Source organism: Falco punctatus (genome assembly GCF_963210335.1).
Source record: "Falco punctatus genome assembly, chromosome: 1".
NCBI lineage: Eukaryota > Metazoa > Chordata > Aves > Falconiformes > Falconidae > Falco > Falco punctatus.
In genome coordinates this window covers 7330812-7356356 of record NC_137580.1, presented here as the reverse complement: position 1 = coordinate 7356356, position 25545 = coordinate 7330812, and the positions used below count along the sequence as shown (strand labels likewise).

At 40.6% G+C, this 25545-nt stretch overlaps 1 protein-coding gene across 3 annotated transcripts; it reads right to left on the bottom strand.

The window, feature by feature from the left end:
• Window positions 1–143: 143 nt before the first annotated feature.
• On the bottom strand, window positions 144–25179 carry HSPA4L (heat shock protein family A (Hsp70) member 4 like). 3 transcript variants are annotated; one of them, XM_080390102.1, is made up of 20 exons: window positions 24814–25179; window positions 20416–20473; window positions 18915–19055; window positions 17443–17565; window positions 15852–15951; window positions 13977–14110; window positions 12795–13039; window positions 12632–12708; window positions 11293–11444; window positions 10681–10787; window positions 10157–10290; window positions 8738–8940; window positions 7308–7355; window positions 6112–6213; window positions 5451–5588; window positions 4470–4595; window positions 3215–3322; window positions 2006–2125; window positions 1300–1461; window positions 144–839 (listed from the first exon to the last, which is right to left on the bottom strand). In XM_080390102.1, the coding sequence occupies exons 1-20, from the start codon at window positions 24918–24920 to the stop codon at window positions 645–647; spliced, it is 2580 nt and encodes an 859-aa protein (XP_080246228.1). In that variant the 5' UTR covers window positions 24921–25179; the 3' UTR covers window positions 144–644. The 3 variants fall into 3 exon arrangements, with proteins under 3 accessions (XP_080246228.1, XP_080246226.1, XP_080246227.1); XM_080390100.1 differs by lacking the exon at window positions 7308–7355 and having other exon boundaries at window positions 24814–25178; XM_080390101.1 differs by lacking the exons at window positions 6112–6213; window positions 7308–7355.
• Between the last annotated feature and the right edge of the window lie 366 nt (window positions 25180–25545).

The window sequence follows — 25545 nt, the reverse complement described above, 5'->3', positions numbered from 1 at the left end:
GCAGCACGCGGCAGAGCCATCACGCTAGCATTTTGTAACTAAGATTGTTAGTAGTATGGGGATCTAAAAAAATGTTTTAAGCTTGTATTATTCAGTTTATGAAAAAGACGGTACAATTCTCATGGTACATCAACAAGATGGACTAGTATGCCAACTAACCTCTATTTTAATATTTAAATTATAACAATACAATAACTAGAAAAGGTCAGTGCTTCAAGTGACAAGTTTTGCCACTTCAATTCCAATATTTTTCCAAAATAAAGATGCAATTAGATCTACACTTGAGCATCAGTAGTGCAATACAGTATCCTTTCCTGAATAAAGGAGCTGAGGTTTATCCACAATAAAAGCTTTAAATAAGGTAGATTGTTGCCATTTATATATCAATTCTGTATGTTTGATATAAAATATATTGGGAAAGCTTAAACTGACTTATACAATCTACATTTGGCTAAAGCTCCACGTAAGCAGCATCAGTGGAAATGAACATCAGAGGTGTACATAATATAAAACACTTTCAAAACTACTCAGCAACAAATGACAGAAGGTTGGCTAAGAATAACTGAACATCTGAGGCGTGTACCAGACAGAAAGAATGGACCCTGTGGTTACTTGCACTATTTAAAGTAAAAGAAATGCAAGAGTTAGTCCACTTCCATTTCTCCAGGTGGTTTGGTCTGCTGAGAGTTCTCCTTCGCTGGTTCAGGTTTTGTTTCAGTACCGCTCTGTCCATTCACTGGTCCATTGTGTTCACCGTTAGCTTTTGACTGCCCATCATTGGGAGGTTCTATCTTCGGTTTGGGTTTGTATATAATGGGATTACAGAAGCTATCCAATTCCTAGTTGTGACAGAAGTGAGACAGCAAGTTCATTTCATGGCACAGTAACTGCACAAAACTATGTCTCAAATATATTCCTGGTTCATAATGACCCGCAGTTTAGTTTTTAAGGACTAGGCTCTTCAGTTCTATCAAATCTAGAAACTTAAAATATTTTAAGATCTCTCACTAGCTGAAACCTTCCAGTCTGTAAAAGGCCAATACGGCAACCCACTCCCTAGCAAGCCTGGTGCTGTAACTCAGGACATTCTCAGAAGGCTTATGCAGAGGTATGGCTGTAAATCACAAAGAGCCAGAACTAAAAATCAATAGAACTGCTGCTCCCTCTGTATGGATCTTTTAATAGCTTTAAAATCTCTGAAGATTTTAACATTCTAGCTCAACACAAAGGCCAAAATCTTGTTAAGGAAAAACTTATCAGAATGCAACAAGTATAACTGTATTTTATTTTTTTTTTTACCTTAGATTTTGTCAGTATTTCTGCCACCTTAACAACTGGATCCTGAGTTAGACTTAGTTTGTTCTGGGCATTCATTTTGCTGTTCAACCAATTCATAGCCTCGCTGATGTATTTCTCAACTTTTTCCATGTCAGCAGGATCTAGGTGATCATATTTTTCATCCTAAGGGGAGAGATATTTATACCACCGATTAATTTGTGCTTCTCACTCAAGTAAGAATTCCGTCAACACATAATGAAGTAGGGAAACATTGCTACAACCTGACACAAGTAGTTTTAACAAGCATTTAGTATGAAGAACAAGACAGACAGGACATTTTTTTTTAGTAATTTGAAATTTTGATCTTCAGTGCACGCTGCTGAAGCACAGGTTAGTAATGAAGCTGCAAGGAAAAGAAAAGCACCTAACATTCCGTGTAGTTTGTGTAACTAACCCCAATAAGAGTTCTGAGTTACAGAAACTATGCTAACAGCCATAACTCGAGATATCCATTTCAAGTGGTACAAGCCATAAAAAAAAGTTCTTATCAAGAAACCATTTTTGCTCGCAATCCAGAACTGTTTTAGAAGTTCCTGGAGGAGAAGTCAACAGCCATTTTAAAGCAGCTTAACAGGTAATCTTACAGGATTTCTTTTTAAACGCAAAAGACTCTACAGCCAAGCTCAAAACACCCATAATAGTTCATTCCCTAAGTAATTAGCTTTACCTTATTTTTGTATGCTTCTACTGCTTTCATAAGGAGCTGAATCTTCTTTCCCAGTTCATTTAAAACTTTTGGTCTCTCTTCATGTTCCATGTATCTTTCCTGAATAGGCTGTCCAAATTTCTGGAAACAAACACAAAGGTCTTGAAAAAGACAGTTTTACTTTAGTCTGGTCCAAGAATAAAACACGGCATCATTAGGAAGGCTGCCTTAACACCTTATCTCACCCACCCAAGAGGTTCAACTTTGCATTTTGCTTTAGAGTACAACAAAAAGCAGCCCAGAAGCTTAAACACGGGAGTAGTGCCTGTCCTTACTGCGCTTAGTATTTTGTGGTTATTTTCAGCAAGAGCAGCATTTGGTACAATGCATTTGGAAGAAAAAACAAGACAGGATTTACATGGATGGTTTAATGTCGAAGTAGCTCATCTGGAAACTTCTCTGTTTTATTGTTTGTTTTTAACTTCTCTTGAATACTGGTATCCAGGCAAGCAGGCAGTTGCCAGGATCTGCACTGCTGCTTCCATCAGTTATCCCTCCCCCAAAAGAAATCAGACTCAAGAGAAAACAGCTGAGGCCCAAGAGCTAGAGACAAACTTATTATAGGGTAGCGAGTCATTCGTGAGAATTCATTTTCCTGTAAGAGAAAAATCTCAAGTATTCAAGTTTTTTTTGTCATTACTAATCCAATGATATAGTGGAAGCTACTGTTAAAGCACTTTTCACCATTTGTCATTAGGTATTAGAACAAAAATTTTACAATACAGCTATAGAAGACTGCTGAAATCGTGAAAACCAGAGCATATATACACTGGAGTGTAATTCTGAATACCTGGGAGAGCAGTCTCAAAAGCCTCTCAGATTGTAACAAGACTGACAGAAAATTCCCGTAGCAATTAATTGTATTGTCACTAGTTCTAGACACTAAATGTCTGCTTCATTTTGACTGTATTCAAATTAAGAGCACAACTGACATTAAAACAAACTGTATTTCTCGTTCTAAATATTATGTTCATTTCATAACTCCGCTACATCCAGATGCAACCTGAATGTCCACACTCAAAAGTTAATGGATTTACATAACTCACATACGGATGTGCACACACATATCCCTCATTAAAAGAGCTCTGCATACTTAGCCATATTTATGTAAATGCTCCCAGCCCCAAAACACACACGCGATTTTTCTAAAAAGTATCTTAAAAACCTTACTCTTAATTCCTGAAGCTTATCCATGTATACTTGTTTTGGCTGGTCCTCTCCGTCTTCATAAAGCCAGTTTTCTGTGTCCTCCAACATCAAGGTCAGCTTGTTTGAATCCTGTGAGGCAAGGTAGGGACACACTAGTTCAGAAGAGAACGCAACAAATGAGACTTCTCCCCCCAGCATGCAAAGAAACTCCCCTGCTCAGAAAAGACCGTTTCATCAGTTTAAAACATTCACAGTGATAGAGAAGGAAAACTAATTAATAGACTTCAAAGCCACCATCTTACAGAACGGCGAGAGAGGCAGGACAGCCCTACTAATCTAATTCGCAAGTAAAGTTTATGGGAATTACGTAGCTTCAGGATTGATTTTCTAAGAAAGCATGCGCATCCCAAAATTCCCGCCTTTTATCTTGACATGGGAAGTTCTGCTTCTCAGGTTCTCCGACAGCAGGACAGAACAGACAAATACGGACAAGTACACAGATAGCTGATGTTGCAATTGTGGTAACTCGACTCTGCTGGCTATAACCAAAGATTTTATCTTAACTTTTTTAGAAATAAAATATCTATCCCCATAACTTAGGTAAAAGATTGCTTTTAGATTTTAAATAAACTCCTGATTCATACTGGAAGGGAGTCTGTGCTGCACTGCTGGGTTGCAAACCATGTAATCCAGAGAGCAGACCTTAGAACTGCTGCTGGGCATTTGTTTCACCAACTGGTTGCTTGCATACCAGTCAATTTAGATGGCTGTTATGGAAAAATGTATATTGGACAAGTGTTCTTTCAATACTGCTTTTGCAGAAGCCCAGTGTACAGCTTTCTTCTTCATCTTTTTCTTGGACTTTCAAGTGGGGAAAGAATCACGTTTCTAAGTTAGTGAAATTAGACAATAAAGCCCAGAGCTACAGACACACTAATTCTGCTCATTTTCATTTTATTCGTGCCCGCTCATGCCATTTAGAAGCTCATGGTGATCTGTCCTGCTTGCCTACCCCCACCACGGGGTTTTTTATCTTCTGCCTGCATCGCAAAACCTTCCTCACCACTGAGAAACTTCTCAGACAATAAAAGCTCTGCATCATTGCATGTCAAATGTCAGATGTAAGTGTAGTTTGAACTTCACTTCTGTGATTTTTAGAATACGAAACGCATTAGTAAGTCCCAGAGACCCCTGCAGCCTCCACGCAGCCACACTCAGAACTTCTAAACACAAAGGAATTTTTTCCAACAGCTGAAACACATAGGCAAGGTCTTACTTCTTCTGTGATGAATTTCTCATAGACTCCACACAGCTTGTCTCTGAAGTCATACACATACTCTTCAACAGCATTCTTTGCATCGTTCCTTTCTTTCTCAAGCTTGTCTTGCATCATCATTTTCCCCTAGGGTGGAGAAAAGCTTATTTAAAACTAAAAGCACTTGCAAGTGTCAAGCTTAATGATTACACTCTTCAAACTGTACCACAGAACTTTGCAGGAGCCTGCTAATTTGCAGTTACAGATTACAATTTTCACCTTTGTCTAAGTCATCTTCACTGCAGGCAGAACGGCAACAGAGGAAAAAACAGTTCAGATTTGGAAGCTGTTTGGCAAGTGCTTCAACCTAAGTGGATCAGATTATCAATTATCAACCGACCAGCACAGCCAGGACTAGAAGACAAGTCTCGACTCTGGTTTGTAAGTCACTAGAAATCATCCTGCTCTACAAAAGTTATTTTGTATTTGATTCCGCAGACTGACCATCCTTCAGATAGGAGCTTATGCTGGTGAGATCTTCGTAGATACAATACCTAGAAAGTTCAGAAAGGATCCTCTGAAAAGTAAGTTTCCTACATGTAGTAATACTTTCCTGCTGACACAGGACTTGAAGGGCAAAAGCACGACAGAACTAAGGACACAGCTTCTGTAAGGCATCAAAACACGTGCAAATGCTACTCCCGACCAGTATTAGGTCAGTCAGCACACTGCGCAGCCTGTACTGGCAAGCCTTAGGCATCTTCTGCCTAAGAAGAGAATTGACACCAGGTAACAACAGGCTAATAGGTCAAACTCAGACATCTGGGTACTTAAATCCAATGAAACTGATTAGGTTTACCAAACAGCCCAACCAAATCAAAACCCCTTAAAAGACAAACCCCCGGAAAATTCTACATTAGATAAACTTACGGTTGCAAATACTTTCTGGATAATTATTTACAGTGACATTAATTTGAGTGGTCATCTGTTCAGGCTGCTTACCTCGTTTTCTATATAGCAATTGATAAGATCTTGTTCCAGTTGTCTGTAGAGGCTTGCCTGTATAGGTAGGTCAATACTCTTAACTTTTGCTTTAGCCTTCGGCTGGGCTGGATGATCTTGCTTGTCTCCAGAAGCGGTCTATAAAAAGATTTACACTCTTAAGAAACTTTTCAAAATAGAAATATTACTGCATTTATGCTTGACAAGAGACAGATGAAACTAGCCGGACAGCTACAATTAATTATACGTAAATGAAGTACCTAATTGTCCTCCTGCTATTCAGAATCACCACTACCTTAGTTTTGAACCAAACTGGTGGAATTTCTTTAAACAAAGAGCTGTTGAGAAAACTTGTTCAAAAGCTAAAGGCGCAACACAGTCTTCTGCATAATGTTTCCAAAGTTCTCCTAGATTCCGCCTTCACTACAAACCTATGTTAAACAACAGAAACTTACTTCGAAGTCTTAATCATATACCACGTTGAAAATGAAAGTGCTACGGTAGCATTGCTAACTTAACCATTTCAGTCTAGCTGTGCTCCTCCAAATACAGTCTTGTGTTTTGCAACTAGTAAGATTAATGACTGAGAATACTGGGTAAAAAAAAAAGAAAAGTCTAAAGGAAGCAACATTACATTTCCTTATCAATACTGAATACAAACTTTTGTTTCAGTTCCTGCATTTTCAGCTTCCTCATCTGCTTGGTTCTGTTGTTCAGCTTGATTTTTCTGAATACCTTCATCTTGATCAACCTGCATTTTATCCTAGAAAAAGAGTTACATAACTGAATGTAAAGAGTTGCTGTACAATTTAAGACTGACGTCAATTACAGTAGATGGCAGACAATATATGGACTTCAGAATCAATCTGAAGGATTTTTGATTCACCATGTTTAAACAGGCATTTTGATGTAGTACTTATATTCATTTCTTTCTCAAATTAAACGAAAATCCTATTCTGCCTGTCCCACTTCAAATAATTATGATGTTGCCATCTGTCCCCATTATAGAATTACACTAAGTCTTGTGAATGCTCCATTTTAAATTAGAAATAAATACATATAGAACATATGCAAAGAACATTCTAGAAACACAGCACCAACATCGGCAATAACAACAGGTTCTTTATGGAACAGCCAGAACTTCAACCTCCTATCATTTTTCACCTGAACATTATAAAGTTTTTAATCCAAAGCAGAAGTAACTTCGCCATTGTAATTGTTAATGGCATCTGTCTCACAGGACCATAAAAATTAGTTTCTGTAGTAGCCTCTTGGAGCACATGACCAATTATCTCCCCTCCCTGACACCCAAAATTAAGGGAGTTTCACTTAAAATTTGTCACCGATGCCCTATTCTAAATTTAAGGATCTTAAAGACATCACTTATCACTAGTGCTGATCACAAACGGTAACATAGCAATGGATAAGTCTGATATTTTTAGGATGACTCCAATACTTGGACATCCAGAGCATCAATAGCTAATGAGCTGTAACCGAAGTCTGAAAGTTCTGAGATTACAAGGAATTAAGATTCCTGGATTCACAAACTACATATGCATGTAAAACAATTTACTGTTAGTTCTGCAAAATACAGGGAAACGTTGTTTAAGGATTTCAAACTCTAGCACCAGTGTGTGGGTTGCAGTTTAGCTATGTTAATTGATTCAGCAGGTTTTTAATGACAGAAGCTGAAAACAAGAAGGCTACTTTTACCAAATTTAAGTTTTGTCACTTCGGAGCAGAAAAAAAAATATCGTTTGCTGTTCTTACTGTTCACACAGAAAAGGCAACAACTGGAAGGAGCCGTTTTGCCTACGCAGAACAGCTAGAGGGGGAAAATACATATACACCACAAACCTCCTCCTCAGTGTCGAGGGCATCGTCCTCAATAGTGAAAGGTAATTGCTGACAAGCACCATTGTAAAACAAAAGATGTGTTAGATGAACGGAAGTACTGCAAATTGAAAGCCTGAGGATGGAAGCGGTTATTCTTGCCCTGAACAGAGGGTACTCCTCTTAGTACCTCCACAGGCAGCAGGCCTGTAACACTACATGCCAGCGACGGTACTTTCAACCATTTTTCACTTGCATACAAACACCAGATGCAGAGCACTCATCCACAGGGACCTGCATCACGTTTGGCATTTCAAATACGCTCTAATTCCTGAAAAGCAGTGTAATATTGAAGGAGTTGCTTGTATCAATTGCGTAGTGCTAACTGTGTAACCACTTGCTCCAATTCCTGTAGTATATCCAACTGTAAAAGCTGCTACTTTTAAAAAGCTACACATTTAAAAAGATAATGACAGGAAACGCATTTGTCCCTTCCTCCTAATAAAGCTGCCAAGTGTTTGCTTTCTGTCCAACCTTACTCCGCAAGAAAACCTTCCCTCAGTGTGCCCGACAGCCTGCAAGACTGGTCACTCTGCCAAGCACTCTGCCATCTGCAGAAGGCAGCAGCAGTGGGCAGCAGCAACTTGCTTACTGCTTTACCCTCTTTTTCTCTACAGTATCACCCCTCTCGCCCCCTCCCCGTGAGCTGTGACATAACCAAAATCCCAGGCAACAGAAGGGCACAAGCAAAAGGAAAGGCTGCTGAGGCTGGTGTGCCGTTCCCTGCTGCAAAGTGCTCCCTAGCACCAGCCCTCAGCTCCAGAAAGTCAAGTGTAACAGCTGCACCTCACTACTCTCAGTGATCTACTTCCAGCATGCAGTGCACTATCAGGGAAGTTGATCCTCCTTGCACTAGAATAGGACAACATAGTTTTGTTAATTCCTCAGTATTAATGACATTAATTTCCAGTAATTTTCCCCTATAGGCTTACACGCCATTGATACTTCAGTACAGTTCTTACATAGAAGTGCCATCAGTGTAAGAATGTTTCTGAAAAACAAGTCTTCCATATATAAAGAAATACCATATATTTTTTATTCCATTAAGGTGTAGTACTTGAGGAAAACCAAACTTTTAGCATTAATTTGTCAATCGATCTCACCGAGTATGTTGCCATTTGGTAGCAACACTAGATAATGCTAAGACTAGTAGAGAGATGGTAAAGAACAATGAAAAAAATTTTTAGAATCTGGGTTTACATTCATTTTTGCTTTCTTAGCACCACATCACCAGTACTTTAATAAAAACCATGAAGAAATGTGTTACATAACTGAAGAAATAATTTAAGGGTGGAGAAACAAAAACTGTCAAAAGCTACACACTATGTTTTAATCTCTAATTATTGGCTTTCGTCAGAATTACAAGGAGTGTAGATATTTACAAGTTTACATACCAGCTCATCATCTCTGCCTTGGTTCTTACTTGATGATTCAGTGTCCATAGGTGTGTCATTGTGATCTCCCTCTACGTTCTGCTTCTCTATTATAGAAGCGTTAGCCACGCTGAAAAGGCCATGAATATTGACACGCACTTTAACCTTCACTTTGGAATTTTCACCATCATGTTGGGGACCAACATTCTGAATAGTGAAGCGCCCTTGAGAACACAAAGATGGTTTTAATTGTTCAAAAAATAGTGAAAGAGGAATAAAAGAAATAAAATATGTTGTTGGAAGGGTGTTAATATTAATAGCATCTTAACATAAACTAATTGGAAACCTCCTTCTTAGTTGTCAATTCTACAATGTAAGCCACAGCTAAAGGAATTAAAACCCGATTCCCCAATTATCAGTTAACTGGTAACTAGTAAGATTGTTTAGCTTTATCTGTGTTTCTTAAAAAATGTCAACATCACACTTTATTAGGCATTTTACTTCCCTGTTGACTTCTCTAACCATCCTCCTAGAGAAACTACTCTGATTCACCTTGAATGGTTTCTTTCATCCACATAACTCAAACTTCGCATTGAAGAATAAGATGTTAACAAAGATAAACCATTCTGTTTGAATTTGGTAATGTGGTTGTACTACACACTTTGGGGAACAAGCAGTGCTTATCAAAGCTTCTGGAAACAGACTGACACCTTGTTTGCAACTTGCTGGAAATTTGAGTGTAAGTGATGCAGACTGTGCACACCTAAAGGAGAATCCTCTTTCCTAAAGACAATAGACTCCTTGAACAGACAGCTGAACAGGCAGTACCAAGTTTCTATCTGATTCATAAATCAGTAAATAAAATTGTGAATTAGCCTAAAGACCCAGAGGAGTCTACTAATAAGTGCAAGTAAGGTAGTATTAACTATCAGGAAACTTACTCATACCATCTAGTATTTTAGGCTCTACTACAGATGCCAAAGTTTAGGAAATGCCTATCTTGTGTGTTCTCAGATTAACAGAAAAGAGACATGACAGATACCTGTCTCGACAGAACTGTCTACTGCTAACTGCTTCTTTGATCCGGTTTCTTTGAAAAATCCAGGCTGGCGAGCATGTAAGATCCTTATCCATTTTATAGAGGTTGAAAGAACCAGACAGTAGAGCACTGCACTTATTGTACTTATTTTTTTTTAAATCATTCAGAAGCAGTGAAGACAGACAGATACTAAAGAAAGCAGATTTTTTTTTTTTTTAAGGAACTGCCAAAAGATGTTGATACTGCCTGATCACTGCATCTACACCAAGAAGAATGTACAGAGCTTTTCTAAAGAACCTAGAAAATACGGAAGTTAACATCTCAAAAAACCCCAGGAGAACCACTTTTCTCATCATCAACAACAGGAGTTGGGTGTAGGATTTTTCTTCACCTGTCCTTACCTATTCTGGAATCAGGATAAGGCACTTCATGCGGATGAGTATAGTACGCTTCCAGGTCAAAAGGCTCCTTCTTGTGGAAAGTAATTACTTTTGAGAATGGAGCAGCATGGTTCTTACTGAAGACTTCACACTCCCTAAACCAGTAAAATATTAAGTAAGGTTAAACCACTGAGCATAACATAATGGACAACCACAGTCAAGGTATGTTAATCATCAGCAGCCATGCTAGCCAAGCAGCTAAGTAACTTCGTTTAAGCCAGTTTATGACAAGAGTTGCAGGTTGAAGACCTGTGGGTCTCAAAGCTGGACTACGTATTCTATGTCACACTTCAATATTAAGCAACTTCTACCAACGTTTTTTAGTTACATGTATCTTCAATTATTAAGCAGTAATCAAAGGAAGAAAATTAAAACTGTTCGAGTAGATGACAGCTTCAAGGTCTGAGGCCTGATCTTTCCCATAGCTCAACACTTTCCTTTATGTACACAAACACGCACTTTTTAGTAGGCACCACAGAACCTACCCTGTTCCTTCTTCGTAAGACGATTTCCATCTCAACGTTACAGAATAAGGAACAACATCTGTGATGGAAAATTCACGCACTTTAAAAGCTGGGGAAAGAATTGCACACTAGAAAACAAAGACCAAAGTTTTATTATATCCAGGCAGTCAAATAAATAGCAAGTACAATAATTAATACCTAAGTGCAGAAAGGCTACAATTCACATAGAGGTCCTGCTTATCACGGAATTCTTAACAGAAACTTCCTATGCTTAGTACGAAATTAACTGAACTGAAAGACTTAAGTAATAGTAACAGATGCTACTTCCCCAGTGATTGTCAGTAAAGATACGCAGCAAATCCTCCAAACGACTACATGGAAGTGGAACAGTGCAATGTGGGTCATCAAATTTAACAGGTCTCTAAGACGACCATCCTTCTAATGACACAGCCACAAAAAATTAGTACATGTAATACAGTAATTTCTGACAGTTATTGCCACCAACTGTTGAAAGAAAAGTAAGACTCTACATCTTATTTCAGCTATAGTACCTTTTGCTTTTGGTTAGTTGCATTTCATTAGTACATGATGTTAAAGAAGCAATACTTTTAAGTTTAGTTTTAATAACTATACCTGCAAGGCACAGCCTCTTGCAACAGCTTCATCAGCATTTAGCGTGGTGCTTATCTCTTTACAGAAAAAGCTAGAGATCTGTTCCTTCACTGCTGGAATTCTAGTAGCCCCACCTACTATTTCTATACTGTAGATATCTTCACGCTGAAGTTCTAGAAAAGAGAGCGCATGGCCTTAAGTTATCATCAAGATACCAAAAAGCTGTCTTTGGACAATCAAAAAATTAGGAGTTCTCTTATTATCTAGACACTGTGACAAGCGCTGAATATATTCAACAGCTGACAAGGTCTTTAAAATCAGATTTGTCATCATGTGTGCTATTCAAACTCTTTGCCTCTCCTGCAGGCTACAGTTTTCTGGTTGCACTAACCTGGAAAATGCAGAAGCCAAGCACCAATGAGGACAGCTGTTCTTTAAAATGCATTGTCCATGTGCATCCTCCTTCTGGTGTGCATTAACTCCAGAGTGTGAAAAGAGGTTTTCTTTGGCAGCCCTGCACTACCGGACAGTATCTCACCCCTCCCAAACAAGAGAAAAATGAAACCTAAATACACCTCATTTTATGTCTACTTTAATTTGGCTGCCAATACAGAAAAGCAAAACCCTTAACTAAAAATAAACAATATTGGACTGTGCTTGCAGGCTAGCTTTTTAATTCTGAACTCAAGAAGTGATCTCAAACAACTGAGAGTCCTTGAACAGCTCTACTCAGCAGTTATTCAGGTTCTTACTTCCTGTATCAGCTATCTAGCCAAGTCACAAGATATGCAGATTTCTTCCCTTTTACTTGAAGATGCTAGAATTGGAGAGTAAAACCTTTCCCTGTGAAAGTCTAACTCTCTGCTCTACACTACATTATGCAAAAGAAAACAAAACAAAAAAAATGTTATTTGCACATGCTTCAGAAAATTTATTTCAAGAATATACTGCCAAATTCTCAGGTCAGTGAGGACATGTATGTATCACACATGGAACAGGCTGGCCAGACAGTTGCAGTAAGGAGAAATAGTTTTTCCCGTCATAGTTTCAGTTTGGTTGCTTTGTGTTTTGAAATAAAATAATCTTTCAGGGCACCAACCTTTTCCATTACACAGGGTGAATGAGGGTCAATAAACCAAGGTTGCAGAGTGATACGTGTGCTAAATGAGGCAGGAATGGGATCATGCATACATGACAAGCACATGAATGGAACTTACATTTAACTTTTCAGTATTTAGCTTTGCAATTCTAATAAATACAAAAATATATTAAAAAGATAATCATTAAAGAGATCTAGGATAACTGGATTACTAGTTACTTTCTTGAACCAAAAGCGGCACCTAAATTAACTCCTACTTACTAGCTTGATCCATGGCTGCTCTTAGGGGAGGTTCCACTCTGGACAGAAGGGCAGCACACAACTGCTCAAACTGAGCTCTGCAGGAACAGGGAAAGCGGTTCACATTACAGGACAGCTTAGAGACCGCACTTCGCTGCACTTCAGTGAAAATAACGGTCAGTACCTGTTCATCTTACTGGAGACGTCAAGGTCATTCATGAAGCACTCAATATTGAGTGGAAGGTCAGATGCATTTGCACTCATAAGCTTCTTTAATTTTTCACATTCCTGATACAATCGCAGCAGTGCTCGGGGATTCTCTTTTACATTCAATTTGTATTTTGTCCTAAATTCTTCAGAGAAGTAGTCTACCAAAGCCTCATCAAAATTCCTACCACCTACAAAAGGGTCAAAGGTAGTAGCCAAGACCTGCACAGAAGTGAAAGAACAAAGATTCAAAGTTATTAGACAATGTTAGCTCAGGTATAGGGATAGCTTTCCTACAGACACTAGTTTCCTAAGTTAACACCTGTAAAAACAGAGGTTTGAGATGGGAAAATTTTTTGTGGTTTTCTCACCACCTTCTATGCAATTGCCAGACAGAACAACTTCAAAGGTCACTCAATTATTTAGTATTTTATTTGTGAAGGGAAGAAACTATCACATCTGCCATGCTATTTTCTACCGTGGTGAAAGCCTCTACTCTGTTTACTAGCTCACTAAAGAAAAGGCAGGCGAGGATAGCTTTTTGGTCATGCTATTACTAGTTCTGTGTCATTACTTGAAACAGAAAAACTCTTATCGTCTTCCACGTGACTTCAGATGACTACATTTTGCTACCAAAGTTTACAAAAAATTCAGCTCACATCCAGTGAGCAACATCAGTAGCTCACAAAGTCTCCAAACCAGGAAGTGAAGACTGTTCAGTTTTACTTCACATCTTATTGAATTTAGATTTTGAACAGTCCTGGGTGGCAATAAAAAAAAAAGTCACAGAACAATTCGGGGAGTTCAACAATTTCCCATAAGTCATTCAGCTGCACAACTGCAACATTTCTGAGACTACCAGAATATGCAAATATTTCAGTGATATAACATGGCACAAAAACTATGCAGTATACTTAACAGTCAAGCATTTTCGAAACAGACTTTGGGATACTTAATTTCTGCATTTTATAAAAACAGATTTGCTAAAATGGCCAAAAAATAATGAAACTTTTGTATTCAACATTTTGAATATATTTGCTAGAGGCATTTATTTAGTTAAAAAAAAAATAATCTTTCAGCAGAATAAATAGTATTTTGAGTATTGTTCAATTAAATACCTCAAGAACATGGAATTTTACTGTATGACTTTAAACCTTACCTTCAGTTTTCCCTTGTTAAAAGCACAGATTGAAACCTGATACGCAGAATGCCCCATATCTACAAAGACAACATTTCTTGGCTTCTCTTCCAAGGCTGGCAGGTCTTGCTTGTATATTCCATAGGCTAGTGCAACTGAAAAACACCAACCAACAGAAGGTAAGAGAAAGCCGTATACAGCTGTCAGGCACACATTAAGAGCTCTACCAATAGATAGACGATACTTATGTTTACTCTTTCTAAACACCTCCATTACTTTGCTCAAATAGAACATAAGGGTCAAATGGATCGCAAGTGTTATTTTCATTTCTGTTTGATTTATAGTAAATTACCTCATGTTCATTCATGTAATTGACATTTAAGTATTCTGCATTACCTAACATCTCTTTCCAACAAGAACTGGATGCTGTGTACCTTCAAAGCACTAACTAAAAGTCAGCAGCACATATGCCTTCATAAATTTTTTTAGACCCAGGATTTAACAGACTGGCTATTTTTCCTTTTGCTTAAGAATCACTGTCGATATATAAAGCAGCTCATCACAAAGCAAGTTAGCATTTTGAAGACACTTCTTTCACTAACAAGGGAAAAAACATGTCGAGTGAAGGTTTTACACTACCAAAGCATCACCTTTTATTTCAGTTCTGCTTGTAGCGAAATTACCATTGTAACGTGTGAAACTGCACAGGTTAAGTCTCATGCCTACATCTCTCCTTTGAAATGCCTTATTTTCAGTATTTTTTAGCTCAGCTTTGCAAAATTCAAGCATGCTCAAGAGAAAAAAATTGTTTAGACGACTAGTTTATATGAATCTAAGATTTCAATACCAGCACTCACTTTGAAAGTTCGTTGAGACTTTCTAAAAGCAAACTGAATTTAAATCAAGAGAAAAAAAAAAGTTACTGGTTTCAACAGCTGCAACTTTAGTTCCCATGAAGTGTTTCTATACTCTACCCTGGAATTCACCAAAACCATAAGAGGGGAGTAAATTACTTCACAGAAACAACAGCTACACCAGCACCAACAGGACTGCCACAATGTTAAACTGTCATAGTGCCATGGACACATGCTTGACGATGGGGGTATTTTGTAAAGTCATACAGTTCAAGTTGTTTCTAAATATGATCAGCAACACTGCTTTCAGAAAAAGCTCCATAAAAATGCTCTTTGTGTAGGGGAGGCTTTCAAAGCATATGTATATATTAAAAATGAAAAAAATCTTTGGATTACACACTTAAAAATTCCTTTTCCATGTACTTCACTTCAAGTAAGTATTAGCTTGTGATAAAAAAGTACTTCTCATACTTCCAGATTTTTTTTTTAACACCAGCACACCCATCTTCCAGTAAGCTACAAAGAAAATTAGAAGACCCCACTACACACCTATGTTAAACATTTTACTGTAATCTTTCAGACAGATGCAAATTACATCTGATAATGCTGTACTATACTGTTATTTAATACAACAACTGAGAATTTAGGTCAGGTCCACACCCCAGCTGGACCAGCAGGAGACTGTGAAGCAGGCTCAGGCCTTCCTGATACAGCTGCTGTAGCTCGATGGTACAGCTGAGAGGCAAGGACAGATACCAGCTTTATTTCAGAAGCAGAGCAGCTATTTTCAAGTGGCCCTGTATTCAGGTTAGCCAACCTGAACTCTCACCATGTCTCATAAGTGCTGAGCACCACCCCACCAAAACGGTTGCTGTGTATCCAGTTCCCAAGCTGGATTGGGCAGTACTAACCTGGATAGCTTTTTCCCCAAGCTTCTAATTGTGTAACAGGAGTATGTCATCACCCTCACAAATTCAGTAGTCTGAATAGGTTAAAAAAAAAAAAAAAAAAAAAGCAAAAAGCAAAATTTGTTGCCCTTTACCTGCTGTAGTTTCATTCATCAGCTTCAGACAATTTAATCCTGCAATCTGTGCAGCTGCCATTACAGACCTTCTCTCAGCATCAGTGAAGAAACTGGGTACCTGTTTCCAAAAGTAATTACGTAGGATATTATGAAATACGGACTTTTTAATTTAAAGAAGTCAGACTTACCCATTAAGCAACCCAATAAATGTCAGTACCACAAGAAACTGTTTTAAGGTAACCTCAGATTAATAAGGGAGTCTAATAAACAGCTATGTAATTCATTTTAGTGTATATTTTAATTAAAATGTCAAAACATGACGAAAGTGGAGTGACATCCAGGGTTTTTTTAAACAAAAGTAGATTTAAGCACTAAAACCAAAAAGGTTTCTTCAGATTTTTCTGTTGAGTCTTTGATCTTAAAATCATTACCAGTTCCTAAAAACATTTGTGCACAACAAAGTCAACACAATAAATATTCATACATAGCCCCAAAATAAGTTGCTGCATTAGCACTACAGCAGTGCTGGAACCAAACTCAGAGCTGAGCTACGCTTTGTGTTACGACCAAACCTGTACCCATTTTTCAGTTATCACCTCTACCACAGCGCACTACAATATTCAGTTCCACCGAGAACAGCCAAAGCACAGCTGGAGCCCATTTAGAAACTGGCTGCATCAGCCCGCATGTATTTTCAACTTCAGTCAAGCTTGAGACACAGAACTACATTCTTAGTTTATTTCACGAGCTACCATTGTGGGGTATAACCAAGGATCCTTATTTGTGTGGGAGGTATTCTCTGCAAGTGTCTTTGTATGCCATAAAGAAGCACAGACAGAGATCAAAGCGGATTTCTAACAGCTGAAGTATACAGCTTGCCAGTTTCCACGTCTCTCTTTGACAGAGAGAGGATAACCACAACACTGCATGCCCAGACTTCTCACCAGAACAAGAGCAGAAGTGAAGCAATAAACAAAGACAACGTGAAAAGCAAACATTTAGAACTCCGTATCAGGAACAAAACCTCATCTTCAAGCTCACCCCCCTACCATGGGGGATGGCACTAGCTAAAAAAACCTCAACGCAAGTAAACCAGTCAAATAAAAGCAACCTTTTCAAACAAATGTAGGTAGCTTGGGCTTCTCAAATTGCCAGTATGACCCTCAGAGCCACAGAATTCAGGCTACTCTCAACCACACTACAACCCAACAGTATTCAACTACACAACAACAAAGAAATTCAACGTGAATTTGGGAAGGTTCTTTGGAATGGAGGAAGATGAGCTTACACGTAAGACAGTTCGCATTTATCACAGGGACTACAGTAGCCAAGATTACTGTATGGAGCACTTGGAGTTAGCCAGTCTCGATCACCTTAAGTAGTAAATTCCTCCTGAAAACACACCCTTGATTTCACAAGTTTTCCATCTTCTCACACATGGTTACATAAGTATTCTACGTTGGTAAAACCCATAATAAAATCCCTTTTTTGGGGGATGCAATTTCTATCCACTACTTTTAACTCTTACCACTGCACCATGGCATAAATGGTGCTAGCTTACATAAAGTTATCTGTAGAAAGAATTGCAATAAATATATTACAAACTTACTGAAATCACACAGTCTGCCACTGGTTTCTTCAAAGCACTTTCTGAAGTCTCTTTAAGTTTGGCCAGTAACATTCCTGTAATCTGTTCAATTGCAAACAGTCTCTCTTCATCTAGGTATCTCACCTGAAAGACAGAATTGCAATTCTGTAATAAACCATCTCAACTTCTCTCCAAGATGTGCAACCTGAACATTTTTTGCAGTTTTGCGCATTGAGACCAAGTTTAACAGCAGATTCTGGACACGAATAACTCTCCATATCAACTAATGCTATGGATTTGTGCTACCTACAACAAATCGTAACAGTACAGTTTAGCTGAAAATTGTTGTGTGAAATGTAACACCTGAGTTCAAGGGGCTATTCACAATGCTTCAGTATTTTTTTAAATTAAAAAAAAAAAACACAACCACACAAAATCCCTAATACACATAGAGACACATTTGTCCTGTCACAAGCTAAAAATAAGTTTTGGAGTGAACCCAAGGAACATTTGCTTCCTGCAAGGATCACTCAGGCACATGAGGCAGGGAAGAGGCAAACAAGGCAATTCTAACAGTCCTGCCCTGTTCCAGCAACACATCTAGATCTTCAGCCTTCGTGTGAGCTTCCTTCTCCTGAACTCCTGACAGGCTGCTGTATCTCTAGCAATCCCAAACACTCTTGTGCAGGGAAACCTAGAAAGATGAGCAGCAGCTGTTTATACCAGCAATTAATGTGACTTTGGGAAGAACAGTTTCCAGCCACTTAGTTTAAAAGCAAATTAAAACTAACTTGTTCAGATTATGTCTTCACAGCGCTACCTTGTTTTCCTCAGAATTGGTCTGTGCATGTCTAAGACCTAAACTCAGATGAGACTAATAATCAAACACTGTAATTAGATGTATTTGAAGGTAAATCTAGTAAGGTAAGGTGAAAAGCTACTAATGTGACTATAGAAAGCCAATACAATTGATGAGAAACCTCAGCAGGTATCTGACAAAGTACAGGACTTGAGCAGATGTCACTGCAGGGAATTAAGTGTCCTCATCTCTTGCTAACAGCAGATTTATTACACAGTCCATTTTAATGAAGGGGAATGAGACCAACTTAACCTTTTTTGGGGGGAGTGCTGTTAAGATTTTATAGCATACCTGTACGGCAGATGACAACACTTTTTTTACACTACTTTATTACTAGAAGACATGAGCATGTAATACAGAGCAAGTGCTCTAGATCTTCCTGAACATTTAAATAAGTGAATGAATTACAAAGAGAAGCAAGAAACACAGCAAAACTATGCCAAGGCAGACTCTGTGAAAAATAAAGCTTTTATTGTACTGGTTATCACCTGACTTTTCTTCTCAAAATGATTAAGAATACATTTAGAGTTGTGTTAAGCAAAATGTAAATCAGCCTAAGTAGGAAGTTAAGTGACAGAGGTCCAAAGTGCTCATCTCTACCACTAAAGATATTCCGCACAAAGCTCTAACTCACCTTTACTCCTACAGAGCCATTCGGCATCTTCTGAAGTTCATAGGGAAGCTTGGCCCTTTCAGCTTGTATGTAAGGATCTTCAAATGCTCTTCCATGCAGTTTTTTGAAACCATGTAATGTATTTTTTACATTTGTGACAATCTGTGGGAAAAGGTATTTTGTTTTTAATTACTCATGACATGTAGACTTTAGAAGACGATTTAGAAAGGAACTCTTGATATCTTGGCCTTAATGCCCATCCTGAAGACCCCTGCCAAGCTCCACACATTTACTGGAAAGCAAAGGGTGGGGGGAGAGAAGTAACATCTATTTTTAATCTATGGTCTCCATTAAAAAAACTCAAATTTCCTTCACTCGTTAGTACCCATCAGCTCGCTGCCATCAATTCTCACTGTACTTTTTATTTTTAGAGCTTTCTGACACAGCATGCAATGTTTAAAACCATATTACATATTGTTGCAATGGCTGTCTGCAGGAACAAATGAAGTTATCACCTACGCTAACCTTAAATGAACCTTTGAGAAATTAAGGCATTTCACTTCCTTTAAAGTTCTCCTCTAATTCAGATCCCATCTGGACATAAAGCCTTCCCACACCTATTTTCTCATTGGTGTTTCAACCTAATTACTTTAGGGACAGACTTTTAAAGTAAAAAAAGGACCAGAGCAAACACATCCTAACACAATGTTTAAGCTATTGAAAGAAATTACTCCAGCGTAATCTTCTCCAAGATAAACTAGTTTAAACAGCAAACTTCATAGCTGGGAGAGTACTGACAGGATACCTTCTCACCAGCAAAGCTCAGGGGTTGAGCTCAGACAAGAAGCATAAAGTTTCTCCAAATAAAAGCGATAACAGCCGCTGCATACACTGTCTGCCCATGGCACCACCAGTGGGCTCCATCACCTTCATATCTGCCCAGCAAATTTCCAGTTACCTAACTCTACCCTAAGGGGAAGGAAGTCCTCAGCACACTAACGTGACGCATGAACGCAAAGAAAAAGGATAAGACCCCATCTGTTTTGAATTTGTAGATTCACACTGGCTATTCTGAAATTTTACATATTTTCTTTCCAAAAGGAAGGCTTTCCTAGGTTGCAAGTGATTTTACAGAGGATGAAGAGAAATTTTACTTTTGTTCTAAATTCAAAATTGAGACAGTGCAGCATTCTTCCCTACCCCCAATGGAGATTTAATTCTGAACTCCATTCTTGCTGTCATGCGTAAGCAAAAAGAAACATCTTTTACTGGGGAAGAAACATGGTTTTCTGTTTCTTCCCATTTTTTACTCCAAATGACAAAACAACACAGAAATAGCGTTTCAATTTCAATACAGGAAAATAGTGTTGAAGCAGTAACTATTACTGTGAAACATACACTTATTGCAGAAAATTTACTTGAAAGCAGAAATAAATATATCAACTTTATTCATTACTTTTCTTCCCGCAGTTCAAGAGGAGACAAGTTAGTTAAGTAACATGAGAGTTACTGATCCATTTACCTGGCTCTTTGCTGCGTTCCCAATGGCCCGGGTCTTTGATCCTAAAGATATACATGCTCTAAATAAAAAACAATAAAACAGAAACTCAGGTTTAAACATCAAAAGATAATTCCACGATACTTTAAAGCACCCACAAAAATTAAAGTCACAAAATACTGATACGGCATTTAACAGCATTACTGCATGAAGCATCAGAACTTGGAGTGGAATTCCAGTTATTTTTTTCTTTGCAAATTAATTCAGAAACTACAAGCAACTGCAATTGTTTTCATTATAACTGCATTTACGGAATTCTTTAAAAGCTTACATGTTCTAGAGATCTTATCATGAAGGTAAGGAATTAATAGTTACTTTTGGGTCACAGGTTATAACCAAAGAAGCCTGTGACATTAAACCTGAACTTCACCAATCAGGTCTTCTTGACTCAACAACCCTGGAAGTCTGACAGTACCACTGCAAGAGACATCAGCAACAATAATCGTAAGACAAAAAAGTTTTTTTAAAAAAATACACACCCAAGATAGCTAAACAGCCTAGTTCTACAAACTGTTGAGCGCTTCCTGTGCCTGAGGAGCCTGAGGACGACTGGCAAACAGGCAAAAGGGGAGATGGCTGGCAACGGCTCCCACCCACCAAGCGCTTCGGAAGCTCCAGACTTCCTTGCAGCTTGCTTCTTCTCAGGTCACCACTGAGCATTCCTCTCAGCCTGGCCTCTGGCTCTAGCAAAGGTTGTCCCAGGTACCCATCTGGCCACCTCAACTGCCTTTAGAAACCTTTTTTTTGTCAGTTACTGTTCACCACATCTTTGTTTTACAGATCTGAAATGGAACTCCTTCCCCAAAACATAACAGATCAGGCTAAACCCATTCAGTAGGAAATAACAAATACAACTCTGATTTTATATGGTTCAAATTGTTTAATGAACACGTAAAGGTCACTACAGTAGATTGCTTCCTGCCTCTTCGCCATCATCACAACAATGAGGGCACTGTGTGTAACTCGATAGTGTTATCTAGCAACCTCTTCTGCTGTAACACCACACCAAACATGCAAAACCCTCTCCACAGGTACCTGCTGCAAACAGACAATGCATTACTCTACATCTTCAAATACGTACTTCAGCTTTCACAAACTGCTTTTAGAATTTTTCACGTCACTTCGCAGACTAGCTCCCAATTATACTTTGTAATAATTAAAGTCAGGTAAGAGAGCAATTTAGAAAGGGTGCAAACAGTTTACAAGACATTTTATGGATAGGAACATACTAATGCTATAAATATCACAACTTTTTAGTTCAGGAATTTGACTCTGTTGACAGCATCACTTGCTAATACTCCTGCACGGAGCACAAAGCATCAAGTCAAAAAGCTCCTCAGCCCACCACAGTTCCTGCCACGGTTTACTTCAATTATGCAGTTCCAGCACCAGGGGATGTCAAGAAATAAAATGTGCCCTTCGGCTCCAAACACTTCAGTTGTATCCGAGACAGTCCTTTAGGAAGCACATCCACCATAAAGATGCAAGTGGGACAACTGAGCTGTCTCCCCGCCCACTACCCTTGGCCTGCTTTGAAGCCAGCTTCTGAGCAATACACAGACTTTTCCGAAGGTCGCAACTCTCTTCACCAGGACATTCCAAACCTCCATGCATTGTTTTGAAGATACTATCTCACCATTTTAATTATCATTTGTGATTACCTTAATTACACATGGTCTGAAAAAAGTTACCAAAAAATTACGAGCTATCAACAATCAACCATTTTCCCACACCACCACAGTGGTGAGACAGAGCACCTGAAAGCCATCTGCCATGAGAGTTCAACACGCCAGGCACACCAGCAATGCGTACAGCAGGCTTACTGGAGTTCCCAGTTCAGAAAAAGCCAGTTGCCAGTTAACATCCAAAGAGATGCTAAGGCCAAAAGCCTTAGAAAGTTTAAGTTATACTGAAACAGATGACTCCATGGCAGAATCTTTTTCCCTCCTAGAATTCTTGTGCTGAAGTTTCAAAGATGACACACGCTTTACAAATGCTAACAATCCCATGCCTTAGATTACAGGAGGTAGGTTTTAGGCAAACAAAGGATCATCTGAATGTTTTAAACCACCAGGACACTGGATTTATGCCTAACAGTGCTGCATTAAATTGCGTTAATACGCATCTTCCGTAGATCTACACTGCTTTTGTTTGTAGCACTGAAGTATGCTTACACCAACACTGAACTGTTCACAGCAGTATCACACAGATACCCGAACCGGCTCCAAAACTGGAAGCTGGCTGCATTAATTAGCCTTGCCCAGAAAGAACAATTAGCCCTGTAGAGGCACAGCCAGCCCTGTCCTATCTTTAGGACCTAACCCAGTATCTTTACATGGCTTAACACCACCACACTGCGCATGGGAGTGCACTAGCTTGTCCAGAGCTAGTTCAAGTATTTTAATACCACACTACAGAGACACAAACATTATCGCTCTGTATTTCTGGGAGTAAGTCCCAAGTATTTGGGACATATCCAATCAATGTTAACCATTAGCAACTTCAAGTATTTAAGTGACGTAAGCGCCTCTATAGGAACATATAAATAAAGAGCTCATTTACTGCGTTGCTATGCATAATAAGCAGAAAACTTTTGATGATTTAAGAGTTGGATCTGCCTACATCACTCAAATCCTGTCTGAAGCAAGGTTTAGTTACTTTGATAAACTTCCCAAAGTTATAAACCTGTTATATTTCCATTTACTACGCTGGTTTTCCTTAAGACAACAGCATTAAAAAGGAAGTTCCTCATGTTCTCCTGTATTAAATTTTGGAGAAAGAGAAGAAAAAAACCAGGAAAAATGTCATTAAGGGAGATAACCACTGACTTTAAAGTATCTGTGCACTCCAGATGCTACCTTACCAATTGTGCTTTAAACCCCTTTGATCACTCAGCAGGCGTCTCGAAAGTACAGTTTCTCAGACACCACAGAGAAAAATATTAAATGCAGGGAAACCTACGTGAAGCCTACCTGCAAAGAATGCACTCCAAGAACAGCTAAGAATTGGAAGTGCTCTTCAGCATAAGGGGGAAAGAAACTGCAGGTGCCCGAGGCTTCTTTGGGCAACAATTTCAGGGGTTTCCTTGCACAAAATTTGGAAGGTCCTGGAATTTCAGTCCTCGTGAAAAAGTGTACAAGGATAACAACTTCCTGAGAGTTCACACGAGAAGTATATTTTTCGAAGTATTACAAAGAATTTTAAAGTATTCCTATTAATACAGATAATATGCGTTTCAGCACTCAGTTTCTTTGTACTTTTAAAAACCTTTTTTTAGAAAGCAAAACAAAACCTGCATTTCTCAGATCAAAAAGACAGCAATGCTAAAGTTACTATAGCCTCACGTAACAGAAAAAAGAGTTTTTTTGCTGTTGGCTGCAAATTCCTTTTTATGAAAGGAAGCACCATCCAAACCCCGTTTTTTTACGAGTATTATATGAATTCCTGAATCCTCCTTGAAAATTACGCACAGATGGAGCTCTAAAAATCCTAGACGGATCCCATAGAAACAGAAGGGAAGTATCTCCACCTACTCTTGCGTATCCCATCATCACGGCCGCTGCCCGCTGCCCTCCCCCACCCCCCACCCCCCCCTTCTTGCAAGACCTCGGTATTCCACGGCCAGCAGATGCAGCGCGGTGCCAAGAACAGGTTTAAGGAAAGGGAACTCATCGCGCCACTTCCCTGTCTCCCTGGTGAATCAACGTCCTCCTCCTCCTCACCCGTCTCACCACCCCTCCATCATAAAATTGTTAATGAAAACGCTCCAAGCCCTGGCAACCGCTCTAGAGTTGGGGAAACACATGCACTTCCCTCACCGAGATCTTTGCTACGCGAAGCGAAAGTATTACGGGCGGGGGGGGGGGGGGAGGGGAATGCCCATTGTGCCCGAGGGGCCGCGCGGCACCTCCAGCCCGGCGCGGGATCTCAAGGGCACGGAGGAGGCACAGCCCGGGGCGGGGGGCAGGTGTTCGGCGGGGCCTCCCGCCCCGACACACGGGTCCCGCGCCAGCTCCACACGCCGCCCGTGTTCCGAGAAAGGGGCGCTCGCCCGTCAGCGGCGGCTCCTGACGGGCGGCGAGGCCGTGGCCGGGCGCTGGGCGGCACAGCCCGGCTCCTCTCCCGCTGAGGGGAAGCGGCCGGCGCCGGGCCTGGCCGTGAGAGCCGCGCCACGGGCCGCGGAGGGGACCAGGCCCTACGGGGACACGCGCGACTCCACCCGCCCCGCCGCCCCGGGGAGCCCAGCGCCGGGCGCGGCGGGCTGAGGGCGGCGGGGCTCGGGGCGGCGGCGAGGGGGAAAAGCACCGGGGGAGGGGGGCTGAGCGGCCCGGCGGCGGGCGGCCCGGCAGCGCCGGTACTCACGGGGTGCAGCGGTCGCTGTACTCGTTGGCGATAGTCTCGATACCGCCGCTCCGCGCGACGCCGATGTAGCAGTTGAGGAAGCCGAGGTCAATGCCAACCACCGACATGGCTGCGCCTGGTGCTTCCCGCTCCCCGCCGGCCTGTGACTATCAGCGGCAGCGGCGACCGTCTGGGCTGCTGGGACCCGGCTCCTCGCCCGGCTCTCCCCCACTGCGGAGCACCGGCCACCAACCGGCAGTTGCTCCCCTCTGCGCAGGCGCGCTGTGCCGGCCGGCGGGGAATCCGCCAGGCGCCGGCTACGGCTTCGGCACTTTCCGGAAGGGCTCGGGCGGCGCTGGCTGCGGCCGACGCGCGTTCGAGAAAGATCTGGAAAGGGAGGGAGCGGGCGTTATCTAGAGCGACACCCCGCGCCCAGACGTCACGACTGCGGCGGGCCACGCCCACGCCCCCCCCTTAAAGGAGCCGGCGGGCGGTAGCGGCCCTCCCTCACCTGGCGGCAGCGGGGCGGGCGGCGCGGCCCGGCCTGCCCTGCCCAGCCCAGCCCAGCCGATCCCCAGCGCCGAGCGCTGCTGCCTGCCCTCGCCCACCATTTTAACACACGAGTTGGTTGCAACACAGAGTAATTGAACGCGATTATAACAACCCAGTGCAATTACTGATGGGCAGAGATGAGGCCGGTTGGTATACCGTGGTGAGTCAGGTGCGGGCTGCGGGCCCCCTGCCGCCTGAGGG

What these genes read in the sequence shown, in the direction of transcription:
- HSPA4L (XM_080390102.1), bottom strand. Translation starts at nt 24,920, where the DNA reads ATGTCGGTGGTTGGCATTGACCTCGGCTTCCTCAACTGCTACATCGGC. An exon ending in GATGAATGAAACTACAGCAG is followed by an intron (nt 14,111 to 15,851) that starts GTAAAGGGCAAC and finishes GGTGTTTTTCAG; the next exon opens with TTGCACTAGCCTATGGAATA. An exon ending in TTATCCTGATTCCAGAATAG is followed by an intron (nt 8,941 to 10,156) that starts GTAAGGACAGGT and finishes TGTGTTCTCAAG; the next exon opens with GGCGCTTCACTATTCAGAAT.